Here is a 26907-nt window from a genome sequence, read left to right as displayed (position 1 = left end):
AGTCCAATCAAACAGAAGACCAACAACAAAAGTGCACGTAACAAATTATAACAAACCACAACCAAGGACAGAAACAACGGAGTATAAATAGACAGACACTAATGAGGAAACAAAACAGCTGGGTGTAATGACATGGGATAATGAGTCTGGGAAGTGTGTTATGGGTAATGAAGTCCAAGGGGTGAAAACAAGAGTCCGGGATGGAGTGCCCTCTAGTGGCTGATAGGGCACTCTCACTAGTGATCATGACATTACATCATGACAGGGAGAGCATACGGGACTGGAGCGGACTCACTGGCTGGAGCGGACTCTGAAGCGAACTCACAGGCTGGAGCTGGCTCACTGGCTGGAGTGGACTCTGAAGCGAACTCACAGGCTGGAGCTGGCTCACTGGCTGGAGTGGACTCTGGAGTGGACTCACTGACTGGAGCAGATTCCCTGGCTGGGGCGGATTCCTTGGCTGGGGCGGGCTCTGGGAAGGCCTCCAGGCCTTGAGGGATGACTGAAGCCTTCCTCCTCCTCTTCCTCCTTTTACGAGAGTGAGGCGGTGACTCCGTGCCCACCTCCTCTGTGGATTCGGGAGCGACCTCGCGGGCTAGAGCAGGCTCTGGAGCAGACACACGGGTTGGAGCGGCCTCTGGCTGAACATGTGTTGCCCACTGGCTTCTATGGCCGAGATATTTGACAAAGCCCCAAAAATCCAGGATTTGAAGCCCCTCCAACTCCCACTGAGGCAGAGGGTCATCGAGGCATCCATTAAAAATCCCTTTTTGTGCCTCATCATTATACCACAGCCCTCTCGCCATAGTCCAGAAAAACTGGGCAAAACACCCTACCTCCCTTCCCTCCTGACGTGGAGCCACCACCGCCCGAAGTAAAGCCATCCGCTCCCCAATGGAGGCTGGGGGAATAATCCGAAAACTCATGCCGCTGGATCTGTTAAATGGTGGTTTGTTCTGTCACGGTTGCACACAGAAACAAGATGTTAGGATCCAAGCGCAGCACTTATTTGGTAATCCACAGGTGTATATCACAAAACAGGCAAGGGTCAAACTCCACAGCACAATCCAATCAAACAGAAGACCAACAACAAAAGTGCACGTAACAAATTATAACAAACCACAACCAAGGACAGAAACAACTGAGTATAAATAGACAGACACTAATGAGGAAACACAAAACAGCTGGGTGTAATGACATGGGATAATGAGTCCGGGAAGTGTGTTATGGGTAATGAAGTCCAAGGGGTGAAAACAAGAGTCCGGGATGGAGTGCCCTCTAGTGGCTGATAGGGCACTCTCACTAGCGATCATGACAGGTCCTGTATTGATATCAATGGACAATTGGCACTCTGCTTGAGACCTGCAGATGCGTTTTCATGACTTAACAGGACATCCTGTGCCTAAGTTCAGGGACCGATCGTCAGCATTGTGATGGATGGATGGATGGATGGACTTTTGACTATCTGTCCATGTGTGGAAGATTACTAATTTTGTCTATTTTTCTTAGCCAATCAGAATCATTTCAAGTGGACTCTATAATTGTTGTGGGAATGTGAATGTACGCAGAGTGGCCGACAAACTCCTTGTGAGACTTGAAACTGGCTTCTGCTGATACTATTCTTCAGTAAAATTCTCTTCTATTTATTTTTTTAAACTCTGACTCCGGGTCTTAATTCATCATATCTGGTCTTTTGGGCATTTTACTGTAAAATTCCCCTACAGTAATACCTTGAACTATTGTTCAAACATACAGTGAGCTACAGGAAGTACTTCTAATTTGTTTCATTTTTATATAAATGCACAGCCAAACAAAACATTTCAAAAGCACTTTCAGTTCAGTTCATTTGTTGTAAAACTATAACATAACCCAATGAATTTTAGAATCTCATACTGATTGCACTGTTTAATTATTGACTGTTGAAAATGTATGTATAATTTATTATTTTTAATACAACAGTTTATCATAATTCTGACACAAGACCCTCTGCACACCTGCTATACTGCTTATACATCACCATGACCACGTGCCCAGTGAGAGTTTGTAACATTATGAACATTATTATTATTATTAATAAACATTTTTATTATTAATTATTATTATTATTATTAAACAGCATACAGGGGATACTACATTATGAACATTGTGTAACATTATGATATAGCTACGTTAGAAAAAACGCTTTCATTTTCTTATTTTAAAAATATTTATTAGTAGTATTAGTATTATTACTTGTATTACTGTAGCAAGTTAATAAATCAAAATCAACAGGCGTTGGTTCGAGAACACCAATTGCACAACGCCCCAACGGCGCATGAGAGTTTGATTGGATTGACGCTATGACGTGCTTGGATCTGTTGTAATGATTACCATTTTATGACAGTAGTATACACCTCCCAGCAGTTCTGCAATGCCTCCTGTCATATAAAAGTTCAGAGAAGTCACATTTGAAAATCTGTGCAAATCATGCGTCAGAACGACACCACCGCGCGCATTGCGCACGTCTTCAGGGGGACATTTGTGCACTCCACACCTCGAGATGCAGTAGAAATACTGGAAAGCTCTGTCTTAGGAGTCGACGATGAGGGGAAGGTTTGTTTATTTAATTTTCATTCACAAATTGTATCGTTTCATTTTCATGTTCATTCGAAGATATATGGCTGTCCTGATGTATGAAGCTATACGTATATATCATACTATTTCTTTATAATTCCTTTGTTTTCTCTCTGAACAGATTGCATTTATTGAAAAAGATGAACAATTGGTCAGTCTTTCAAAATTATGGGGGTTTGAAACTTCAGACGTAAAACAGCTCGGACAATAGTGAGTACATTTGTCAATACGAATTGCATATATTCTAGTCTACTCTAACATTCATAACTCTTACATAAGTCTGATCAGGGTGCATACAGTCATACATAAGTTCAGAACAACAATTCAGCAGTAACAACAAAAAGCCAATGCCTTTTGTAAACCAGCTTTAAGGTCAATATTTGTAGAATAATGAGCATGCATTATAGCTAGAAATCTTTCCATATCCATTACTATTCTGTAGTGCCAGTGCTTTATTTTACTCATTTAGCATTCAATTTTGCTCTTCAGTGAGTTTCTTATGCCAGGAATGGTTGATACACACATCCATGCATCTCAGTATAGCTATACTGGCACTGCCTTAGATCTGCCTCTGTTGGAGTGGCTCAACACTTACACTTTCCCTGTGGAAGCCAAGTATAAAGACTTGGATTTTGCCAATAATGTCTACACTAAAGTTGTGGTAAGTTTATTTAAATTGACTAAACAAAGTTTAATTAAACCAATACAACTAAATGAAAACATTTTATTTGCCAAATAAGGCAAATCATTGATATGGAATGTATATTGCAAATTTAATTTTCCTTTTTCCCCCCGTTGACTGTTTGGCATTGAAGAGAAGAACCTTAAAGAACGGCACCACCACTGCTTGTTATTTTGCCACAATACACACTGATGCATCCCTTCTGCTCGGAGAACTCACAGGTACAACACATGCAACCAAGGAAACACACATACACATGTTTACAGAATTTCCCCTGTGACTGGTTGGGTAGCGTCTGGGGTAGCAAGTACAAACACATCCTTTCTCTAACCTTTGGAGTTTGTCTTGCTTTATCCTATATTGTCTTAGTTCTTGTTCTTGCCAGTCTGTTGAGTAACTGCATTTGTTTATGTTTGCTTTTTTATATTATGTAACAACATAGATGTGACCTATCATTCTGTGAAGTAAAATTAGAATCTGTCTAAACTTTAATATCATCTAAAAAAAAAAATCCTCTGTCCTCTATGTTGCTGTATTTAATCATTATCTCACAAGATAAATAATCAATCATTGATTTAAGATCGTGATATACAGTATTTTTCCCCTTTCCCTCCAGATAAGTTTGGACAGAGAGCTTTAGTGGGTAAAGTTTGCATGGACTGCAATTCTGCAGTTCCACAGTACAAAGAAAGTCCAGCTGAATGTAAAGCGGAGACAGATCGGTGAGTTTTGGAGGACTGTGTGACTATACTTACACAATAGTGTCAATAACCTCATGTACACTGTAAAAAATAAAAAGTTGAGTTAGCTTTAAAAAAATAAAGCACCCAGCTGCAAAAAAATCTAAATAACTTTAGAAGTTGTAGTTGTCCTAACTCATTTTTTTAATTTATTAACCAGTTCACTCACCCTTCCTCAGCATGTACATTTAATATTTGTTAAAAGTTAAGTAAACCATTATTCTAATATTAAGAAGGAACATTTCACAAACCGCATGTTTATCTATTAAATTCTATTAAATTCAATAATCCTTAACAGTTAATAGTTGCTAATGGTGACTTACATTTTATTCAATGATAAAACATCATCAGAAACACTAAATAGATGTTATCCTTTAATTTTAAGGAATGATTAAATGTACGCATCCTCAATTCCCCGTGTTTTGACCAAACACAAAATTAAAATTGAAGTGCAAAAGATTATGGTTATTTCCTCCAGCCATAATGCTATTCCAATGGGCATGCTCAGTAATAGATGCAACAATATGAGATTCAAAGTGCATCTGAAATCGCATACTGTCTGAGTAAGTACTACATTTGAATTTGAACTAACTTTTTTCAGCTAAAAAGTGCATTCTATATAGAATGAATGTGGGTAGTATGAATTAAATTCAGACATACTACATCCGCCATGTTGTTACTGTCACGTGACATTCCAGTGTCAGTTGCGTTGCTCCTGTGCCAATTCATAAATCCCTTCCCGTGGCCTGACAGAATAGTGAAGTGTCCAGTGAATGCGCGTTTCAGAATCTCCGGAACTAGTAGGTCATCCGGAGACTCTTCACCTACTGTTTTTCGAATACTATGAATTCGGACATACTACTCTGCTGGCGTACTGAACTTGGTGTAGTCTTGAATTTCCATAAAAGGATAAATAAAGTATTTATCTAATCTAATCTAATCTGTACTACGTTTTGCATACTATATAGTAGGGAAGTATTCGATTTCGTGCTTTATAAAAAGCAAACTCATACTGTCCACTTTACAGGTTAATGGTGTATTATATAATTTACTTTCAAAAATACATTTCATATAAATATAACCTTTAAACTTTAAAATGTGTTTAACAAAACAGAAGCTAGATTTTTTTCAGTGTAAATGACTGATTTGCTGTCAGAACCTGATATAGACCTGATCTGATCAATGAACTTGAGGATATAATTCTGCTTTCTCTTGTCTTTTTGCAGTTTCATCAAAGAGCTTCTCAAAAAGGAGGTAAATAAACAGGTTCATTCTTATTCATTAAATTGTATAACGCTAGTTGTTATGCTGATCAGAAGTAAGCAAGTCCACTGATGACTAGTTGATAGAACCCAGGTGCAGTTTTTATTACATCCCAACATGAACAAGATCAAACTATACAAAGACTAGACTTGCCGTGGTATGGTATGGCAAACATGGCTAGAAAAACACTTACCAAATAGTGGTTACGCGGACAATACAAGACCGAGACGCATGGCAAACATGGGGGCTTCAATACACAAGGACTAGTGACACACCTGTGAACCTAATGAAGACAATTAACCAATGACAACATAACACATGAGACTTGGGAAGCACATGACATGGTCACATGAGGACAAGGGAATCACAGTGGCAAACCAGGGGCACGTTCAAGCTCAAACCGGTGCGCAACGTTTTGCTACGGTTTCCTTGTTGAACGACATGTTTCCTTGTAACAGGTTTAGATACGTTTTCTCTTGTTTGGTGGGTGTGTCAAAAATGTCAGCCCAATCAGCAACAACATGCATATAAACCACGCGGTATTAAAGAAACAGCTCGTAAATGTAATAAATATCTAAACAAGTATGTTGTTTGCACATGTTTATTTACACTAATGGCAAAATAACTTAAATAAGAGCACAAGTATAGATCTGGAACTTCTTTAAGTCTGTCTAAATATCATTTAGTAATTGCAATGCCTTCTGGTCCATATCCTTCCCTTAGGAAGATGTGCTAGACACTGATTAATGTAACATAAAAATACTATACTTATATATTTTGCTATTGTATTGTGGTGTGATACTTTCATAAACAAAGACAAATGTTGGATCACAATAATTAGGAACCACAGTTTCCACAAATCCCTTCACTCTTTTAAGATGTTTTATTCCGGACAGCAAGGGCAGTGACTGTAACATTAAGTGTATTTTGCAGTATTAAACACGTATTTATTCCGATTTCATCAGGCTCTGAAAATTCTTCAAACAGAACACAAAGAATGGCTGCCGTAATTACAATCCTTGAGTCATCAGAACAGGGTGTTCAACGCACCATCGTTTCTGTTTAAAAAACGTTTTGCAACGTTTTGTCGGGGATGAACGCATCCCAGGAAACATGACTGTGACTAAACTGCAACGTTTGAAGTTTCATAAGACATGAAACATGAAACAAAACCAAAACTAGACATGATATCAGAGTTTAGCATTTTTATCTACATTTTTCTAGGCTCTGTGAATATGAAAATAAAACTGTATTATCTGTTTTAGTACCCGAATGTTAAGCCTGTGGTCACTCCTCGATTCGCTCCCTCCTGTTCTGCTTCACTACTTAGTGAATTGGGTGAAATTGCCAATAACAACAAGCTTCACATTCAGGTTTGTCCTCCTTCCACACATTAATGCCAACTTAAAAACAGGGATTTGCAAAGGTAAAAGAACATACAATTAACATTCAGCTGGATTATGACATTATTCACATGACATGGTTGAAACATGATGACTAAAAGTGTTTTTGACTGACACATGCTGGCCATAGTACTTGTTATGGTGTTAAATGTCAGCTCTTCGTGTTCTGAATTCTTGTGAAAGGCTTGTGAAATCATGAAGTGAACTAGGTGTGTTCATCTTTGTGTACTGGCCATTGACCTTAAGATGAAAGTTTACATTCTGCTTGTATATTTCTAAGAATTATGCACACATTCAGATATTCACTCCAAATTTAAAGTAGGGAATATTTGTTGCAATTTTGCTCTAAAAAAATAAATATTAACTATAAATATTATAAACAGAAATTCCAAACTCAATAATTTTGATTAATTAACAGTTAAGCTGCTGTAACTCATTGGATAAACACTAATAGATGAAGAGTAAAATGACTAACACCTGTTTTTTGGCATTAATTAAACCTATAGAGTCACATCAGTGAGAACAAAGAGGAAGTGGAGCTTGTGAAGACATTGTTTCCAGGCTGCAAATCCTACACTGATGTTTACCTCAAGCACAATCTACTTACAGATAGGGTGAGTGGTACTCAGAGATTGTCGTCATACATTAAATTCCTAATGAAATATATCTTACATATCAGTCTTATATATTAGTCTATAATTTTACAGACAATTTTATAATTGTTACTGATTCATTGTATTATGATTTTATGTTGTGATCAGTTCTGACTTGTGTTGCAACTTGCAACATATAGCTTTAATGACTGTATACAGAGTCCAAGTTAGGGTCTGAAGTCTATGCATGACATAAACAAATGTCAGCGGTTTCTTCTGTAATCCCATTTCAAATATATTCATTATTGGAAAACTGCTTTATCTGAAGGTATGTTTCTGCATTGAGATTTATGAAATCTTCATATAAAGCTGAACATATCTGATGAACCAATGTTTTAATGTAGAAGGGCTTTTTCAGTGTTTTGTTTTGTTGCCATTAGCCCTGTGGATGTAAAGGGCTTGCATGAGAGATTCTGAATCATGTGATTTGTAATATGAGTTTGTGATCAAGGGTTCAGTACAGTGGAACCCATTGTCATTTGTTTGAGCGTACACTGCACTGAAGAACTCGTCCACAATGATCTATATATATATATATATATATATATATATATATATATATATATATATATATAGAACTAAGTGCCAATCTTATTTCTGACTTATGAGCCCTATGATTTAATGGAATTATTCACCAAAAAATTTATTATTTACTCATTTTTTTTTTTTATTATTTACCTCCCCCTTGTGGAGTAAAGCATTTAAACATTTGAATCAAATCAGAATAGCTCAGTTTTAAGTTTTGGATTACTGAGTTAAGCAAGTTATCAGTTAATGAATCATTCTTTTAATTTGGTTCTTTTCGACGAACTTACTCAAAAGAATGATTTATTCATTGCTATTCTGAAATGTATGGAAAAGTTATTTTGATTACAAAGCACCTTTCCAATTACTGGGCCTTTTTAAAAGTACTCTACAGTAGTAGTTAAATTGAATTTTTGCAGAATTGAAAATAAAATATAACACTTTAGTATGGGGAACCATTCTCACTTTTAACTAGTTGCTTATTAGCTTGAATATTGGCTGTTTATTAGTACTTATAAAGCACATATTAATGCCTTATTCTGAATTACCATATTCTACATCCCTAAATCCTACCCCATACCTAAATTTAAATGCTACAACTACCTTACTATTAAAGGTGGTACAGGGGATGTTTTCGTCGACTGAGTTTTTGAAATGAGCGCATGTGGAAGAACAACCCCCCTCCTTCACAGCTCATTTCAAGTGAACGCCTCCCAAAACTCGTGCACGAGTGTTTGTTTACCACGGGCATTCGCTGTGTTATTAAGCCGGGCACACATTTAACGACTAGCTAAAACATTCTGACTGTGCTCAACATACAGCAATTGTTTCCTGCTCCTGAAGCAGATTTATATTCTTTCACATGGAATTTGAACACCGACTGTAATCGCAGACTGAACGCAACTGGCTCTGACTGGACGCGTTTGAGCGCGATCAGTCATAAGTATCAATTTACATTCATAATCGGCCTTACAATCGTTAAGACGCGCACACACTTAGTGGATTCATTATGTCGAACTCACTGCAGGTGACTCATAATCTGCAGTTGTTACTCCTGTCTCCTGACAAAAACATTGCATGCGGAGTGTGGAAAGTTACTAGCGTGCGCAGCCGCGCGTCTCTCACAAGGAACGTCACGGCAGTGATTGACAAGCCAGAGGGCCAATCCGCGCACGCCTCTCACAATGGCAGTGATTGACAAGCCAGAGGGCCAATCGTTTACGTGATGATCGCGTAAACGATTGGCTGATGTTTTTAAGGCCCTACCTCATGCACAGATGATGTATATTAATATTATTCCTTTCAGTGCACCTAATAAATAGTCTTTTATCAGTTAGTAAAGACAGTTTCAAGTAATATTGCAAAAATTTATAAAACAAAACATCCTCTGTACCACCTTTAATAAGCGGTAGATTAAGAGTTAATAGTGAATATGTGTCCCCCATACCAAAATGTTAGCAAAAAGAAAAAAATTGGATTGGATTGGAATGGAATTAAATCATGTAAACTGATGATGATGATGATGATGGTAACAGTGATGGTGGGATTATTGCAGACTGTAATGGCCCACGGGTGTCACCTAACCGATGAAGAACTGGAGATCTTTCATGAAACAGGATCTGCAATCTCCCACTGTCCTAACAGTAACATTTCGTGAGTACCACTAGCCTTTTACTTTAAGTATCCCTTTAATATATATGTTATATCTTTTAATGTATTGTCTCTTTTTCCCTCCCAGGATTTGCAGTGGGATGCTAAACGTGCGCAATGTTTTGAATCACAGAGTGAAATTGGGTTTGGGGACAGGTGCGGTTTTTTGCATTTCCATTACTGAATCCCTGCTAAATAAATTGTTGCTAGGCCATTTTGTACATTGTAGTGGAATTTTATTTCTTTAACTAAAGCTTTCAGATAATAATCTATACATGTAAACTTATATCAGTCGCTTGCTGTTTCATGTCCAGGTTTATGTATTTATTTGGTCAGTATAGCCATATGTGTTACGTGTAGGTGGTGCAGAGATGAGGCAGATACGGATTTCCACAATAATAGTATACTTTAATGAACACAGGCGAGGAGAAACCAAACATACACTTAACACAACAGAGAACGGACGAGGAGTGAAGGGAGTGAGTGCAATATATGGGAGTGCTGACAATGGAGTCCAGGTGCAGGTGATGAGGGATGATGAGGAGCTGACGAGGGAAGTGAGTGCAGGTGTGGAGAACAGGAGGATCTTGGGAAATGGAGTCCAGGGAGACAAGGGATCTATAACAGTACTCCCCCCTCCCGGTAGGCGCGACCTCGCGCCGTAGATGGAGACACCGGGAGGGGGGGCGGGCGCCCTGGAGACCTCATGCAGGTGCAGGGAGAGGAGCGGACAGGAACGGAGGTCTCCAGGGCGGATCCATGAACCATGGCGGGTCTGGAGCCGTGGGCAGCCATGGCGGGTCTGGAGCCGTGGGCAGCCATGGCGGGTCTGGAGCCGCGGGCAGCCATGGCGGGTCTGGAGCAGCGGGCTGCCATGGAGGGTCAGGTGCAGCGGGCTGCCATGGAGGGTCAGGTGCAGCGGGCTGCCATGGAGGGTCAGGTGCAGCGGGCTGCCATGGAGGGTCAGGTGCAGCGGGCTGCCATGGAGGGTCAGGTGCAGCGGGCTGCCACGGCGGAGGCCCACCCACATGTGTGGCGCCCACATGTCCCCCACCCACGGGTACTTGGCCCCCCCCAAAAAATACTTGGAGAGGTTTATGATCATATTGAGGAGTCTAAGGAATAAAGTCAATATGTGGGTGGAGGAGCATGGAGCTGGTTTGGCGGCGCATGGAGCGGTTGGTTCGGCGGTGGATATTGGAGCTGAGGGCTCGGCGGCGGCTGGAGCTGAGGGCTCGGCGGCGGCTGGAGCTGAGGGCTCGGCGGCGGCGGCTGGAGCTGAGGGCTCGGAGAGGGTTGGAGCGGCAGGCTCGGAGAGGGTTGGAGCGGCAGGCTCGGAGAGGGTTGGAGCGGCAGGCTCGGAGAGGGTTGGAGCGGCTTGCTCGGCGGAGACTGGAGCGGCTTGCTCGGCGGAGACTGGAGCGGCTTGCTCGGCGGAGACTGGAGCGGCTTGCTCGGCGGAGACTGGAGCGGCTTGCTCGGCGGAGACTGGAGCGGCAGGCTCGGCGGAGACTGGAGCGGCTTGCTCGGCGGAGACTGGAGCGGCTTGCTCGGCGGAGACTGGAGCGGCTTGCTCGGCGGAGACTGGAGCGGCTTGCTCGGCGGAGACTGGAGCGGCTTGCTCGGCGGAGACTGGAGAACTTGGCTCGGCGGAGACTGGAGAACTCGGCTCGGCGGAGACTGGAGAACTCGGCTCGGCGGAGACTGGAGAACTCGGCTCGGCGGAGACTGGAGAACTCGGCTCGGCGGAGACTGGAGAACTCGGCTCGGCGGAGACTGAAACAGAGGGCCAATCCATGCCCTCAAACACAATTAGAATCCCCGTAGGGACGGGAGCGGGCTCTGGAGATACTGGAGCGGGCTCTGGCGATACTGGAGCGGGCTCTGGCGATACTGGAGCGGGCTCTGGAGATACTGGAGCGGGCTCTGGAGATACTGGAGCGGGCTCTGGAGACACTGGAGCGGGCTCTGGAGACACTGGAGCGGGCTCTGGAGACACTGGAGCCGCTTTCTTCCTCCTCCTCCGCTTACTGGGCCCAGTAGAGGAGTGTGGGTCCAGCATGGGGCAGGCAGGGAGTTCGCTGGAGGGGTATGCGGAGGAAGCCGGAGGTTGACTGACTGGCCCGGCCAACCGTGTTTCTGGATGGACTGGACGACAACACTCATCCTGAACCGTGTCCACGAAGAATTTGGAGCCATTTAAACACAAAATTAAATTGATAGTTTCGCTTAAGGAGAAACGATAATCTGGTTCATCAAAACGGATAGTGTCGTCATCCAATCCATCCAGAAACAGGGAGATCAAATATGCTTCAGGCCAGTCAGACAAAAAGGCAAGCTCAACAAACTCCTCCACATACCTCTCCAGCGAACGACCAACCTGCAAGAGCCCGATGAGACGATCGTCGGTAGACAGATGGATGAGAGGCATAGGAGGAGCACGAGCCAGGGAACCAGGAAAAGTCTCCATCTTTCCTTTGTGGAAATCCATGCTGTATTGGTCCGTTCTTCTGTTACGTTACGGTGGTGTAGAGATGAGGCAGATACGGATTTCCACAATAATAGTATACTTTAATGAACACAGGCGAGGAGAAACCAAACATACACTTAACACAACAGAGAACGGACGAGGAGTGAAGGGAGTGAGTGCAATATATGGGAGTGCTGACAATGGAGTCCAGGTGCAGGTGATGAGGGATGATGAGGAGCTGACGAGGGAAGTGAGTGCAGGTGTGGAGAACAGGAGGATCTTGGGAAATGGAGTCCAGGGAGACAAGGGATCTATAACAATATGATCCCTTAGATACTGTATATTGATTCTGCAATTTATGGTTTTGTCTGTGCCATCTGTAGATGTAGCAGGAGGCTACTCCCCATCTATGCTAGATGCTATGCGAAGGACTCTGGACACTTCCAAAGCCCTGACCATCCAGGACCCTCAGCATCAGACTCTAACCTTTGAAGAGGTTTTCAGATTGGCTACACTTGGGGGAAGTGAAGGTAAGATTTCAGCTATGATTTGACAAAGATGTTATTTAATATTTGTACAGTTCACTACATAAACCTGCCTGGCTGTTTTTCCCTACACCCTACAGCTCTTTCATTGGATGAACAGATTGGAAACTTTGTGGTAGGGAAGGACTTTGATGCCCTGCGAGTGAATGTTTGCGTTCCTGATGGACCGATCGATTTGTTTTCTGATGAAAGCCCCAAGGTTTGACAGATCTTCTACTGATCTTTTCCCCCCTCATACTGAGAAAAAAACAGTAACTGGTTTCATGCTTTTAGTCTTGTTGCAAAAACAATCAATATCAATGAATATCTTTTGCATACATTACAAATTCTCTAATGTGTAGAAATGATAAAGAATGCCAGTGTCTGTGCCAGAATCTGATGTACTGTTTTGTTTTTTAACCAGGTCATTTTGGAGAAGTTTTTAAATTTAGGTAAGTTGATTTTTTTATACTTGTACATAATATTCTTTATATTCAGTCACTTCACATTTATCTTGCCTTATCTAAATACTTACACATATATATATATTTTTTTTTAAATAGGTGATGATCGAAATATTACTGAAGTCTACGTGTCTGGAAGACAGGTGGTTCCATTTCCAGATACATAGTTACTATCTGAGGTTTTTTTTTTTTTACTACAAATATTATACATCTACTCAGGACAAACATTTTCATAAGTTCACGATTTGGATTTTTTTTTTTTTTTTTACAAAGATAGAGAGATATAGATTTATATTATTCAGTTTAACATCTTGTAAATGTCTTGCCTTAGCAATTTTTAATTTAAACATGAAAGATGATGTCATGCTCAAATAGTATTCCTTTATTGTTTATTAAATTGTCTTCTATATTTACTTGTGTTGATCATGGAAAAAAAATGTGATTACTATCATGTAGTAATTTATATTAATTTAATCATAGACAAATCCCTACTGACAATAAAAATGATTTATGATATATTACGTTCATCCTGATTTTTATTTATGTATATTTATTTGTTTTTGATTGCCCATTTCATGATAATACACTGATGAAGGCGAAGAGCCGAAACATTTGTCATCTTATCTCTGTACCATGATTAAAGTGCTTCAGAGTGCAGACCTTTTTTGAGTTCTTAATTTGATGTATAGGTCTCAGCACCTAATTACAAAGGGCGGTGAATGCTTTGATTGATGATAATACACTGCAAAACGAGTATTTGTGACAATCTCTCACACACAGCTTCATCAGAGTCTCTTAACTGTCTGTCCCACCTGTTCTTTCTCTGTTTATGACAGTTCTCAAGGAGGAACAGCTCTCAATTACACTTTTTTCATGCCCTATACGTACAACAAACAAGAGATCCAATTTAGTAGAAGCAGTAACAGCAGTGTCCTTCAGTATGACATGCTATATATCTAAAACTATTTTAAACAGTATCTTTTCAAATTATTCTTTAAAACGTACACATGCATTTTTTATGCCCCCATTTTACTTTTTTGCCCCCCATTTTACTCTTATGCCCCCATTTTTTTTTTTTTTTAAACACATTTCTCAGTACTTAGTAGGCTAAGGTCACTTTTTCAAAACTTTGCTCCCAACTTTCATCTTGGCACAGCAGTAAATTTCACATTTAAAATGCGCTAAAACTATCAAAACACTACATAAATGTCTCAAATAAATTTGTTCTTCCATAACACTAAAGGTTTTCCTAGATAAAAAACTTAAAACAATTAGATGTAGCTGAACACATACAGGTGTTAGGCCGTGTGTCCACCAAAGCATTGTAAGCCAGCTGAAAACGCTAGGCGCTCTGCTTAAAGCTGCAGTCCGCAACTTTTTTGTGTTAAAAGTTTACAAAAATTATATAATGAGAATATACAACATGAATCAATTTTCCAAGCCGTGTTATTACTTCTCCTGAATCATTATGGTACACTTATAATAAGTGTTTATATTCGGACTATTTCAGACCGGACTGGTAGGACTCGCCGCAGAGTATCACAGTAACTGCGTGAGTCGCCATAGACATACACGGAGAAAAGTAGCTCCGGCTACAATGTTCCTCCGCAAGACGCGTGCAGTTCTGTTTATTAACGCTAGAGGGCCAAATATCGCGGACAGCAGTTTTAAAACGCCTATCTGTGAGCGTTTGAGAGCGCTTCAGCTGCGCAGCGTTTTTTTTTTTTTTTTTCAGTTGACAGGCTTTGTTGCTATGATACGGAATATCCGCGGCACTGTTACTTGTTATAACTGATTTTGCAGGTAATTTGTTTCAGACTAAAAATGTGACACAATGTGGAATTACATGTATGTTCGGAGACCAGCAATATTAATTTCTCATCCATTTTGTTTATTTCTCTGCTTGTTGATGTCGTTGTACAGCAAGAATGTTGTGACAGTTGGCCGGTGTTACAATATATTCGGTTCCTGAAATATTCTGTGCCACTGGGTGGCGCTTACGCGAATATTCATGATATCCTCCTATTGTGGGCGTGTCCTTGAGACAACGCGCAAGCGAATGGAACTGAAAATATTAGTAGCATGCTCCTCAAATCGCATCGGTTTAATGGATTATTTCGAAAAGGTAATAAAATATTCCTTTGGAATATAAATCTTTGGAGCTTTGTTTTGATGACAGTCTTCATGCCAGCAGCTACTAAAGAATGTTATTTTTGTTTAAAATATTATAATTATGATAAGAAAATTATAGTTTAGTTTAGTTTCGTTTTATTTAAAGTTTGACAAGGCAGGATATTGCAGCACAAAACCCTGAAATGTGTCAAACATAACACACTCAAACAACCTTATGTACCTGATTTAAAACTATTTCAAAAGCAGTCAAATAAAAAAATTCTGATAATAATCATATAATTTATTCTATGAGGTAATACAGCACAAATGCACAGGAAAAATAGACAGCTACTTTATAAGATGACGTTATACTTGTTATTATCACCAATGTCATATGGTTTTATTTTGCTTTTGTGATGTTTCCACATTACACTCATCATCTTGTAAAGTCACTGTCTGTTTCAGATTGGATGTGAGAGCTGAAGTCTTGAAGAGCTCTGGCAGTGTGTGATCTGGACATGCATGAAGGTTGTTCCCGAATGCCAAGGCCCTGTTTTAATATTTACCTCAGAACCTCACATTTAGCATTGCTTCTTTTCACACATTGTTTTGAATTTTTAAACGTCTTGTCAATTTGAGTTACAAATTACTTCTGTACTTGTTATAACATTTAATGTATTTAATATTTATATAGGCTACAACTGAATTTGTTGTTTCTAAAAAATTAAATAAAACTCAGAAAAGATGAAAACCCGTGCATTCATTTCTACTGCGCTGTTACACTTTTGCGGGAACCAATCACAGACTGGCTTATCCACCTTGCTCACTATTGGCGGGTATAACACGATGACGATAGAGAAGCGACAGCAAGCATCTTTCATACTCTATCTGATCTACCCGTCACTTCAATATAACAATGCACAATCACAGTGACGCCGATTGTGTTAAACATTTACCTTATCTGAGAGAAATGTAGCAGAGCGTTGATCCGACAGTCTCTTCATAGGAAGATTACAAACAGTGATTAATGACACACAATGATTCTCTGCTGTTATTGTGGTGGTTTGCTTCACGATGTGAGTACAGGACTCTTTTACTCCAATGCCCCTTGATGGTAGACAATATTTTTATTATTTGCTCTATCGTCTCCCTGCTTCTTGAATCTCGCGCCGCCTGAGCTGAATGGAATTCTTTTTGGTTGTCATGACAATGACATATTTTAGGGCGGCTATATTCCACGTTCATTTGCACTGAACTGAACAGTATCAGTCGCCTTTCAAACCGCGGATCAATGCTACAAACCAATACAAACTAACCCTGCGTCTCAATCAGCTCCCTAGTTCCCTAGGTCGTGAATCAGTATATCATGAAAGTGAATGTGGCTGATCAGTGCCCTGACTACTGAACTAGGGAGCTGATTGAGACACACGGTAAGCCTGTCTGGAGTTTTCTCATCGCTCTGCAAAGTACGTCACCCGGATCGTTGATCTGATTGGTTGAAGGACTATCCAATTGCGTGACTAATGCTCGTTGATCACACCTCTTGTGCAGTAGGAAATACATAGCAAACTCCCCAGACCAATGTTCAATTTTAAATTGAGCTTGGTCTGGTGATAGCCAGACTTACCTTTCAACTGACTCTGAAAAACATAAAGATGCCCAGGGTCTCTGATTACCTGTGTGAATGTGCCTTAGTCCTGCTGCAGGAGGTATGAGGACTGCAGATGTGAACAGAGCAATAAACTGCAATGTTCTTAAAATGTGTAAAGGAGTCAAAACAGTGACGGGAATCCCTCCATCACACACACACACACGAAGATGCCGGAGACAGTGCTACAGGGAGACAGAAGGACAGCTGATTGTCCTTCCAGTGCCAAACCACATGTAACCATAAGTCCCACCAAACATGTTTGAGAATGTGAAATGCCTTGATGGAAGAGTGGAGTAACATCTCACAGCAAGAGCTGCAAATCTGGTGCTGTCCATGAGGATGAGATGCTCTGTAAAGCAGCTGGTGCCACATCAGACTTTCAGATACTCTGTTGATCAAACACCTGTGAATTTTTTTCAGTTTATGTCTCAGTTGTTGAATCTTTTTGTTTGTACAAATATTTACACATTAAGAAATTTGCTGGAAAAACAGTTGAAATTGAAAAACTAAAAAAAAAAAAAAATTGATGTTGCTTTGCAACAAAAATGCGACAAATAACATCAAGTGTGCATTTACTTGTTGGACTATAATGATAATTTGTCATGATATCCAGTAAAATATTAGAAAACAGGAAATATTTGTAGTTTGGTGTTGACAAAGGGTATGTCTTACAGTGGTGATAAACACTGAAAATATCAAAATAATCAAGAAATTAAGGATGACAGAATATTCACACCAGGCTACAGCTTTTTATTAGGACACAGATACATTTGTAGAGGTTTGTTTCATGTTGTCAACAGTATGCAGTAGCCTGTAGTCACAGAATTACAAAGGAAGCAAACTAAAATCAAACTATTCAAAAACTTTTTAAAGCCTCACAAATAAAAAAGCTAAACAGAAAACACATAAGTGTAAAACAAGGTTATTCGCTCATGTTTGCTCTGATGTATCATTACGTTAACTGTTTATCGGAATGCCTGTCCTGTACTCAATCAGGCAAAATAGCTCTGACGATTTATCATATCACACAATCTATGCATTGCTTTGAACATGTGAACTGTTGCTTAACACTGAATATTTTATTACCTTTTCGAAATAATCCATTAAACCGATGCGATTTGAGGAGCGTGTACTAATATTTTCAGTTCCATTCACTTGCGCGTTGTCTCAAGGACACGCCCACAATAGAAGGATATCATGAATATTCGCGTAAGCGCCACCCAGTGGAACAGAATATTTCAGGAACCGAATATATTGTAACACCGGGTAGCACCAAAAATGAAGAGGACCGCTATGCTTTACCCAGCAGACTATTAAACTGCTGGTCAAAGAGGGACGCTAAAAAAAAAAAAAAAAAACATGTACTGAGAATAAAAATGACTTCTTCAGAAAAAAAAAATGTAGGGTGGAACTTGATTTTGTGCATCAGGAATTGATTGGATTGTTGAATGGTTGTGGTTTGCTATTGCTGTGAGATCATTTGAGCAACAGGTTGTCCTGCCCTCGCATCAGTAAACAAATCCGAAGAGATGTTGCTGCAAAAGGAAGGGGAATTTATTTTGATTAAATATTACGAGGGCACGTGAATTTTAAAAAGTTGATGTAATGATGCAGATGAATAAATCATTTACACTAAAATGACAAGTGTTAATTAATTGATAATTGACTTCAGGTAATCAGACCCATTGGCACAGGTGTAAGGAATCAAGCACCTAGCCATGCAGTCTGCATTTACAAACATTTGTGAAAAAAGGGTTGTTCTGAAGTGCTCAATGAATTCAAATATATAATATGGTCCTGTGATAGGATGTCACCTTTGCAATAAGTCAGTTATTCATCCCTGCTAGATATTTTAAGGTCAACTGTAAGTGGAATTATTGGAAAGTGGAAGTGTTTAGGAGCAGCAGCAACTCGGCCACAAAGCAGAAGACCACGTAAAGTGATGGGAGAGTTTTGGCATTCCATTGACTTTGTAAGTAGAATCTTTTTATTTTCTAAATAAAAGTCCCAAGGTCATGGAAACTCATTCCATGAAGCTCTCACCACAGTTTTTGAGCTGATATTAGTGTGTGTTTTAAAAAATGTATTTAGTTACGACTTGTAGCACACTATGGGTTCAGATTTACTTTAAGTGGTATCTAAATACATTTTTTAAATACAGAAATGGTATATTAAAAGCACATTTTAGTTCATATTTCATGGTCTCAAAATAGCACAGTTGAGCACAATTATGTTTTTAAGATTATTTTAAGAAGTACTAAAGAATATTTTTAGTATATAAAGTACAAAATTAGTGTGCAAAAAACTTTAAGTACATTATAGAAATGTCCTTTTTTTTCACCTGGGGTACCAACATTCATAAACCAGCTTGAAGTTCCAATGGGCCAGTATATATACTGTGCACAATCAGACCACTTCGTGGTCGACTCAGAGGGTACTTTACAGCTAAACATGCATGGTTTATACTGGTGACAATGGACTAATTTCAAATCTTGAACAGTCTTATAATAGCTGAGAAAAAAGTGGAAGCATTTCTGTTGTGTTGTGGCTTGATTCCGCAGTTGTTGATTTATATATATATATATATATTTTTTATTTTAGTTGTGTTGTGCAAAACTGGGCCACCTTTCTGATATTTCTGCTATTATTAGTGCCTCGACCATGCATATGCGAAGACTTACTTGTACTCAAACTCCTATATTCACTGTGAAACACCCGTTCAGCGCTATTGCTTCAAATGCACCAGCCCACAATGCATTACATACTACAGTACAAAACCATAATACATAAATACAATAGAACAGCGTGGAAAATTGGCTTGTAAATTAACAGCAATTGCTTACCATGCAAAATATTGCCCATAATGCACTGTTTTTAATGGCATCCGCTGTAAAAAGCTGTATAAAGCTCCTAGATCAACTGTAAATCAAAACATGATCACAAAATTAACAAATTTAGCTGTAAACAAAAGTTGGATTGGATTACACTGGATTTTGGTTGAAAATGAAGATCAGGTTGACGTCTTAAATCAACATTTGTTTGATACAAATGTCCAACGTTAGGCAGATGTTGAATTTTGGTTGGAATAAACACCAAAAATAAAAAAGGAAAAAAAAACCCTGTGAAATCCATAGCAGTACAGGGTGCCAAACGTTTACCATTAATGGAACTAATGACTGAAGACATTACAACTGACTTCAGCCACAGCTTTAGATGAAATCAACTGAAGATAAATGAAGACATTAATTACTAACCAGATTGACCTGATTTCTGTCAGAAGTTCTTATTGAGAATTAAGAAGTTTAGATGATGTTCTGTTGAAAATGTTTAGTTTGAAGTTTCCATCATAATTAAAAATTGTATAATTTTAAAGAATCCTAGATGACCCAGCCAACTATACATTGATTGTCTCTTATTCATCAAGTAGCTAGACAACACCATCAGCTTCTCTTTCCACAACAAACACAGTCACAGCTGCCAAAGTACAACTAAAGGCCTGGGGCACACTGACTAGAATATTTTCAAATCTTAACACATTTTAAAACTGTGGGAGACCGCAGACATGACAGTTTCAGCCGATTTTTAGCATTATAATCCTCTGAACGAACACTAGATGATTCAACCGGACCGCAACACCACACACCTGTTGATCGCGAGATCAAACGTGACTTAGAAGAAAAACAAATGGAGGACAAACGATGTTGTCAGCAGGCTTCTGTAACACGTTGTGCTTTACAATGGAAAACAAAATAAAAGAATATGGGTGGTCTTCTTTCTCAATAGTACACTTTCGTGGAATGTTTGTGGCTGCCAAGCACGCAACTTCCGGTTGGTGACACTTGTTTGCTCTCATTGGCTATCGCGGTTATCACGTCAGCGGCAGCCCGCTCATTTGAGATCTGGGACGTTCAGTCTCGTTTGGGAGCAGTTAAATAATCGTAGTGACATCACACAATAGAGGATTTATTTTTATTTTTATTTATTTATTTATTTTTTTTTGGGACAAAAAATCGTTTGCGATCAGCCTCGAATCTAGCCATTCGAGGTATGCAATATTCATTATGTAATATATCACATTATATTTTGCAGTATATATTCCCATATATTTTTGCTACATACGAGGTCTATGAAGCCCTGCACACCCACTGAAGCTAAGCAGGCCAAACTAGGCTCATAAAATCTTCATGTGTGTGGATAGGCATGCGCGAGGCGAGCGCTCTGTAAAAGAATGTATACTATATGCGCATGCACATAGTCTTTCTTTACAAAGTGACATCGCCAACTACTTCTCTGGCATACGTAATACAGCATTTTTGTCGTTTGCGTGGATCCATGTGAATGGGGATTTTTGATAATGTTGTAATCTGTACAAAGAAAAAAAAAGTTTTTAGTACATAGTTGTCGTGTAAACATAGTCTACCTTTAGTGTTAGTTTTTCTCTTGCTGCTGAAATTGTTAACTGTGGCACAAATAGCAAGGGAAAAAGTAATGTTGACAACATGATGATGAAGAGGTTGTCATCATCTAGTCATCTCATCTTACACAGAGTTTTTTTTTTATCATGTAGATGTAATGCAGTTAATTTCAACTTAATAATAGTCTGTTATAGAATACATCACGGCATCAAGCATGTCACCATTGTTGAGATTTGTATTCAACGTAAGAGGTTATAAAGGAGTTGGAAAAGCTGTTTGAGTAGCCTTGCAGCGGTCAACCTGAAGCTTTCACCTGCACGCCCACTGAAGCTAAGCAGGGTTGAGCCCAGTCTCTCTCTGGGTAGCTGCGGGAAGAGGTGTTAGAAAGGCCAGCAGGTCTGATCAACCTGTAGGCTGAGTGGGTCCTAATGCCCCGGTACAGTCGCAATAAGCTGTACTGTATAAAGGGTGTCACCCTGGTGTAAAATAGTCCACACATCACATACCGCCCAAAGCCCCCGTACAGTCGCCATAAACTGTACTGATAAAAGGGTTAAAATAAACCCCAGAAAATAAGGGGTGTAACCCTGGGGCAAAAAAAATCCCTACGTTATTTTCATAACACAAATAGTTCTTACAACTTACATGGAAGCACTATATATATATATATATATATATATATATATATATATATATATATATATATATATTTTTTTTTTTTTTTTTTTTCATTACTATTTTTAATGATTTTGAAAGAACTCTCATATGCTCATCAATCCTGCATTTATTTGACTAAAAACACAGAAAAAAAGTAATATTGTGAAATATTATTACAATTTAAAATAATGTTTTTCTTTTTTAATATACTTTAAAATACTTATTTCTATGATGCCAAGCTGAATTTTAATCAGCCATTACTCAAGTCTTCAGTGTCACATGATCCGTCAGAAATCATTCTAATATGCTGATTTATTACCAGTGCTGGAAACAGTTGTGCGGTTTAAGATTTTTTGGAACCTGTGATATTTTTTTCAGGATTTTTTTTTTTTTTTTTTTTTTAGGAGGAGTAGGTTTTGTATGGTAGAAAATGGCAAATTTGGTATTGTAGAACCCTGCATAAGCCAACAAATCTAACAATGTAAGTTAAATGACAATATGCTGAATTTTTCATATGTTATAAGCATTTTCATCATTTTCATTATATCTCTTAACCACTAGGGTGTTATGTGCTATACAAGAACGGATTGGCCGATCAAATCTTTTAATAACTTTTTGCCTGGAGTGTGAGTAGATGCTACATAGCAAATTTTGTGCAAATTGGACAAACGAAAAATTCTAAATGGTAGAAAATTTTTAATGATGGAAATGACATCATAGCATTCAAATCAGCATGAGCCATGGAATCAGAGGAAAAAATAATTTTGTTTCTAGCAATTAACGCGTCAAAAGCATAAACATGAGTGAATCTTTGAACTGTTGGTGGCGCTAGAGGGTTTGAGGTAGAGACTCCAAATTTGCTATGGTAACATTTCAGACTGTCCTCTATCTGTGGCCCTTTTTAAAAAATGTACCATATTGTTCTATGGGCTGCCATAGACTCAAGAGCGGAAGAATAATATTAAGAAAACTAACAATTTAGTCCCTTTGGTGCTTGACCTCTAATTACAATAATAAAACACTAATTGTAAAGTGTAATATGTGTATTTGATTGTCAAAATATTTGGTATTTGAACAAAATTTCATGGAGATATATTCACATTTCATTTTCACAACACATTTTACAAAAATATATTCAGAGATTATAATTTTTTTCTGTTGTAAGTATAAACCCTCTGGGTTCTACTCGCACACCCTCTGAGTGGGACTTGAACCCAGGTTTGAGCCCCTGCCCCTTTGATCACTGCAGTGAAAGTGCCCTTTACGGTCCAGTCGCGGTGCCCCCATTTGTTGCCGTTTGTTGAAAACTGTTCACACTGCGCAGACATTCCACGACCCGACAAACACCGATTAAACATGTTCAGTTGGTTGAAAACAGACGCCAACAGGGGTATCATACCGATCCAAAAAACTCCCAACAGACGAGTTTGTTGGCGTTTGTTGGCTGTTGTTGGTGCGGTGTGAATTGGCCTTAACTTTCAGGAGTGACAACCGCATTTAAATGCGGGAGTGAATTCCCTAAATTATCATTACATGTGTGTACGGAACATGACTCAGTCTTGAAAATGCGATGATTGACAGCTTGGAAACCATAACGGGGTCATTCTACAGAAACGTCCACTTTTGGTATGACAAAATGTCTTAAAATGTATTTCTTTTTCTAACATTTAAACTTAGACCACATTATTATATTACACTTTGACTTTATGAATACACATAAATGACAGCTTAATGATTTTTTTTTTTTTTTTTGTACATTTATTTAAAGACTGCATGTACCCATTTTTTGTCACTGGTGTTACCTTAGTTCTCTGGCATTTTTAAACATTTTCAGCACATGCAGTCAGAGTTACAGAATAATAATGATAATGCGAAAAAGGAGATTATGTGTTACACTGTTAGAACTTGCTGTAGAAAAACAGCCAAATTCTGACAGTAACAAACCATTTTCCATTAAAACAGTAATATACTGTAGAAAACAACGCATTCTGGGTAATATTTGTCATCTTCGAGAAAATAGCCTACAGGAATTTACTGTGAGTTAACAATGCTCAAAGTCAACACTCAGAGGCTGTGTTCTAAATCACACCCTATACCCTCATTCACTATTCCCAACATTAGTTCAATATAGTCCACTTGACAGAGTGAGTGAATGAAAAGAAGCGAATGAATTCAGAAACTTTATGATCACCTGATAAGCAGAATCACTGAAGGACAGAGAAACAAGACCAGAAAAATGACATGAGCAGAAACACAAGAACTACAACTGACTTCAGTGTCAAACCAGTTTGACATTATTTTTTTATACATGTACAGAAGTTCTTGTTGAGAATTAACAGATATGGATGTTGATGTTTTATTGAAAATAAAAATTTATTGAAGTTTGCAATCACCATCGTGGTGACAAGTGTCTGCTTTAGTTGGGCTCTTGACACTTTTACATTAGCTTTCTCTGGCTGCTGTAACTGAGTGTTTAAAAAACACATTTGTTATGGCAGGAAAAGGCCAACATAAAGTTTGTCAGGTGTTTGGCTCTTGTGATGATTCTGTAATCATCTTGGACTTGTTTAATTCACTGATCTGTTTCTGTATCTAGTCTTTGATTTAATGGGTATTTTATCTTTATTGATTGTACTATATCTATGATTCAACAGCATATGAACAAGCAACGTTTCAGTAATCGGTTATTTAGGAGAATATGTAAGTCCTTATAATGCATAACTTGCACAGCAGAGACATCAACAATCAGAATATGAATCTCAACAATGGTGACATCTAAAAGTTTAATGTTGCAATGCATGCTGGATGCCAGCAAAGTACAAAACTCCCAGCATGCACTGCAGAATGAATAAATTATGCAGCTTTATTGCCACCATTGTTGAGATTAATGTGCTGATTTTTGATATCTGTGTGTATCTGAATAATGCTGCAGCTGTTTTTAGTGCATGACATTTAAAAATGAACTCTTTTTAGCCGATTTTTGTTGGAACTCTTGCTGTAGTTTTACAGTAGCAATAATGAAAAATATTAGTCTGATAATAATGTAACAATGGATAAAACGGTATGAATTCAGTGAATCAAGAGATGTGATGGTTATGTCTTCACCAACACATAACTATCAGCACTCAACAATTTTTTTCTCTATATTTGTTTCTGCCATAAATATATGAATAGTTTAAGCACCCAGAGAAAAAAAAAACTGATGTATTAAAAGGTCATGGGTAAAGAGCTCAACTAAAACGCTGATCTCCTCAATGGATAACATCAAACCAAACATTTTCACCAAAATATCAACATCTAAACATCTGTTAATTCTCTGTTTCTGTTAAGATTTCTTTTGTAGAAATAAAGTTAATCTGGTCAGTAATACGTGTAATAATGTGTAATGGCTGGAAGACAGTTGTAGTTCTGCTCGTAGTAGTTTCTGCTCGTATTTATTCTGTCCTCTTTTCAGTGGTTCTGCTTGTTAACAGCAGGTGTTCATCATTAATGCTCAATTATCACTTAAATATAAACTTAATTATCTCACTGCAATGCAGCGTCAATGCTACTTTTACTTTGTAGTGTGGACACTAGAGGATGTTCCTGTGGGGTTGAAAGGGTTAAAGGTGTAAGATAGAAAGACACACCCACAAAATGTAATTTAACAGTTACAAACTGTTAGTTAAAAAACAGTTATGTTGCCAGTAGTTTACTGTAAAATTGAGTTTTGCGGGTCACCATTGTGCTGAAGAGTAGAGCCTGTGCTTAGGTTCAGGAGAAGATCAAGAGACATTGGTGATATTCTGCATGTTATTTAACAGATGGTGATGTTTGTATTGAACTCTGAAGAAATAAGTTCATAATAATGATATGCTCATATTATTAGCATATAATAAAAATTAGTTTGTAAATTTAAATGTCACACTGATAATTTGAGGCAGTTGGTTTCTGCAAATGAAATGAGGTAACACAAGTTTTAATTTCGTCCATGGTATCGTTATAGTAACATACTGTAGATTACAGTAAATAACTGGCAGCAGTGTTGCCAGTATTTTACTGTAAAAAAAGCCCGGCAAAGTCTAAGGGGCCGTTCACACAGAACGCGTTTTTCTATTCCAATGTGCTACTTTCCCATTGTTTTTCTATGTAAACACGCGCTTGACGGACGTGCATGACCGTTATGCTCGCGTCTCATGTCTTTTGCAGCGCCTCACACATGAGCGCCGCGTTTTTAAGACGCCGTGTCAAGTTAAAAGAATTTCAACTTTTACACGCAGCGCCGCTCATCAATGTCAGTTCCAAAACAGTGGACCAATCAGAAGAACTTGCAGGTGTGGCAAACGTTGCCAGTTGGCATGACAACTGTTTTATATAATGGCAACATGGCGGAGGAGGCGCTCATTATTATATTATTTTCTTTTTTTCCATGTCAAAACTTGTATCTGTAAATTCTGCAGTTTGCCTATTTCTATTATTCCCGTTATTGTCCTTATTGCATCACGTCTCAAAGGCGCGTCTCGAGACTCTCGAGTTCTATGCTGCGCTTTTTTTTAAAACCACTCCTGAGCGCTGCGTCTCTGTTTTTAAACGCAAAGACGCGTTCTGTGTGAATGGCCCCTAACAGTGTACTTATTTTAATCAGGTTAGTTAAAAGTGTGATTGAATGATGCTAATTCAATTGTGCAACCATGTATTTGCTATAACAATGAAAATATTTGAAAAACAGTTATAAAAAAGTAATGATTCAATCCTTTAAATCTTAATTCTTGAGTGTAGCAGAATTCAATGGATGTTAAATGATGTCACATATGACACATTTTATTTAATGTGACAGACAAAAACACCAGTGACAAAATGAATCACCAGTGACATATACATAGGACCAAAGATCCTTATTCTTCAACTATAATTAAGTAGATGAGACTAAATTTTTACATTTGGTATACAATCAAAGACTTATCATTGACACATAGTGAAAGCAGTCAGTAAAAGCTCATAAACAACATTTTAAAACTGTCTGTAAAATATGCTGTCTGTGAAGTCGCTGCACTGAATTTAGCTATAAACCCTTAATTTAGCCATATCTGCCCAAAGGAGGATTAA

The 26907-nt window shown here is 38.6% G+C and overlaps 1 protein-coding gene across 1 annotated transcript; it reads left to right on the top strand.

The window, feature by feature from the left end:
• The first annotated feature begins 2409 nt into the window (after positions 1-2409).
• gda (guanine deaminase) lies at positions 2410-13644 on the top strand. Its single transcript, XM_048187550.1, has 14 exons — positions 2410-2592; positions 2735-2823; positions 3103-3274; positions 3429-3516; positions 3912-4017; positions 5262-5289; positions 6564-6671; positions 7208-7315; positions 9435-9532; positions 9618-9685; positions 12383-12529; positions 12625-12743; positions 12948-12975; positions 13087-13644. Exons 1-14 carry the CDS (start codon positions 2467-2469, stop codon positions 13152-13154), a joined length of 1353 nt encoding a protein of 450 aa, XP_048043507.1. The 5' UTR covers positions 2410-2466; the 3' UTR covers positions 13155-13644.
• Positions 13645-26907: the final 13263 nt, after the last annotated feature.

This window comes from Megalobrama amblycephala, linkage group LG4, assembly GCF_018812025.1.
Source record: "Megalobrama amblycephala isolate DHTTF-2021 linkage group LG4, ASM1881202v1, whole genome shotgun sequence".
Lineage (NCBI taxonomy): Eukaryota > Metazoa > Chordata > Actinopteri > Cypriniformes > Xenocyprididae > Megalobrama > Megalobrama amblycephala.
Note: the sequence above shows the minus strand (reverse complement) of the source record. Positions and strands in the feature narration are given on the sequence as shown.

Coding starts and splice junctions, on each gene's coding strand:
- gda (XM_048187550.1), top strand. CDS start 2,467: ATGCGTCAGAACGACACCACCGCGCGCATTGCGCACGTCTTCAGGGGG. Junction 5,290..6,563: donor AAGAGCTTCTCAAAAAGGAG/GTAAATAAACAG, acceptor TATCTGTTTTAG/TACCCGAATGTTAAGCCTGT. Junction 9,686..12,382: donor GAAATTGGGTTTGGGGACAG/GTGCGGTTTTTT, acceptor TGCCATCTGTAG/ATGTAGCAGGAGGCTACTCC.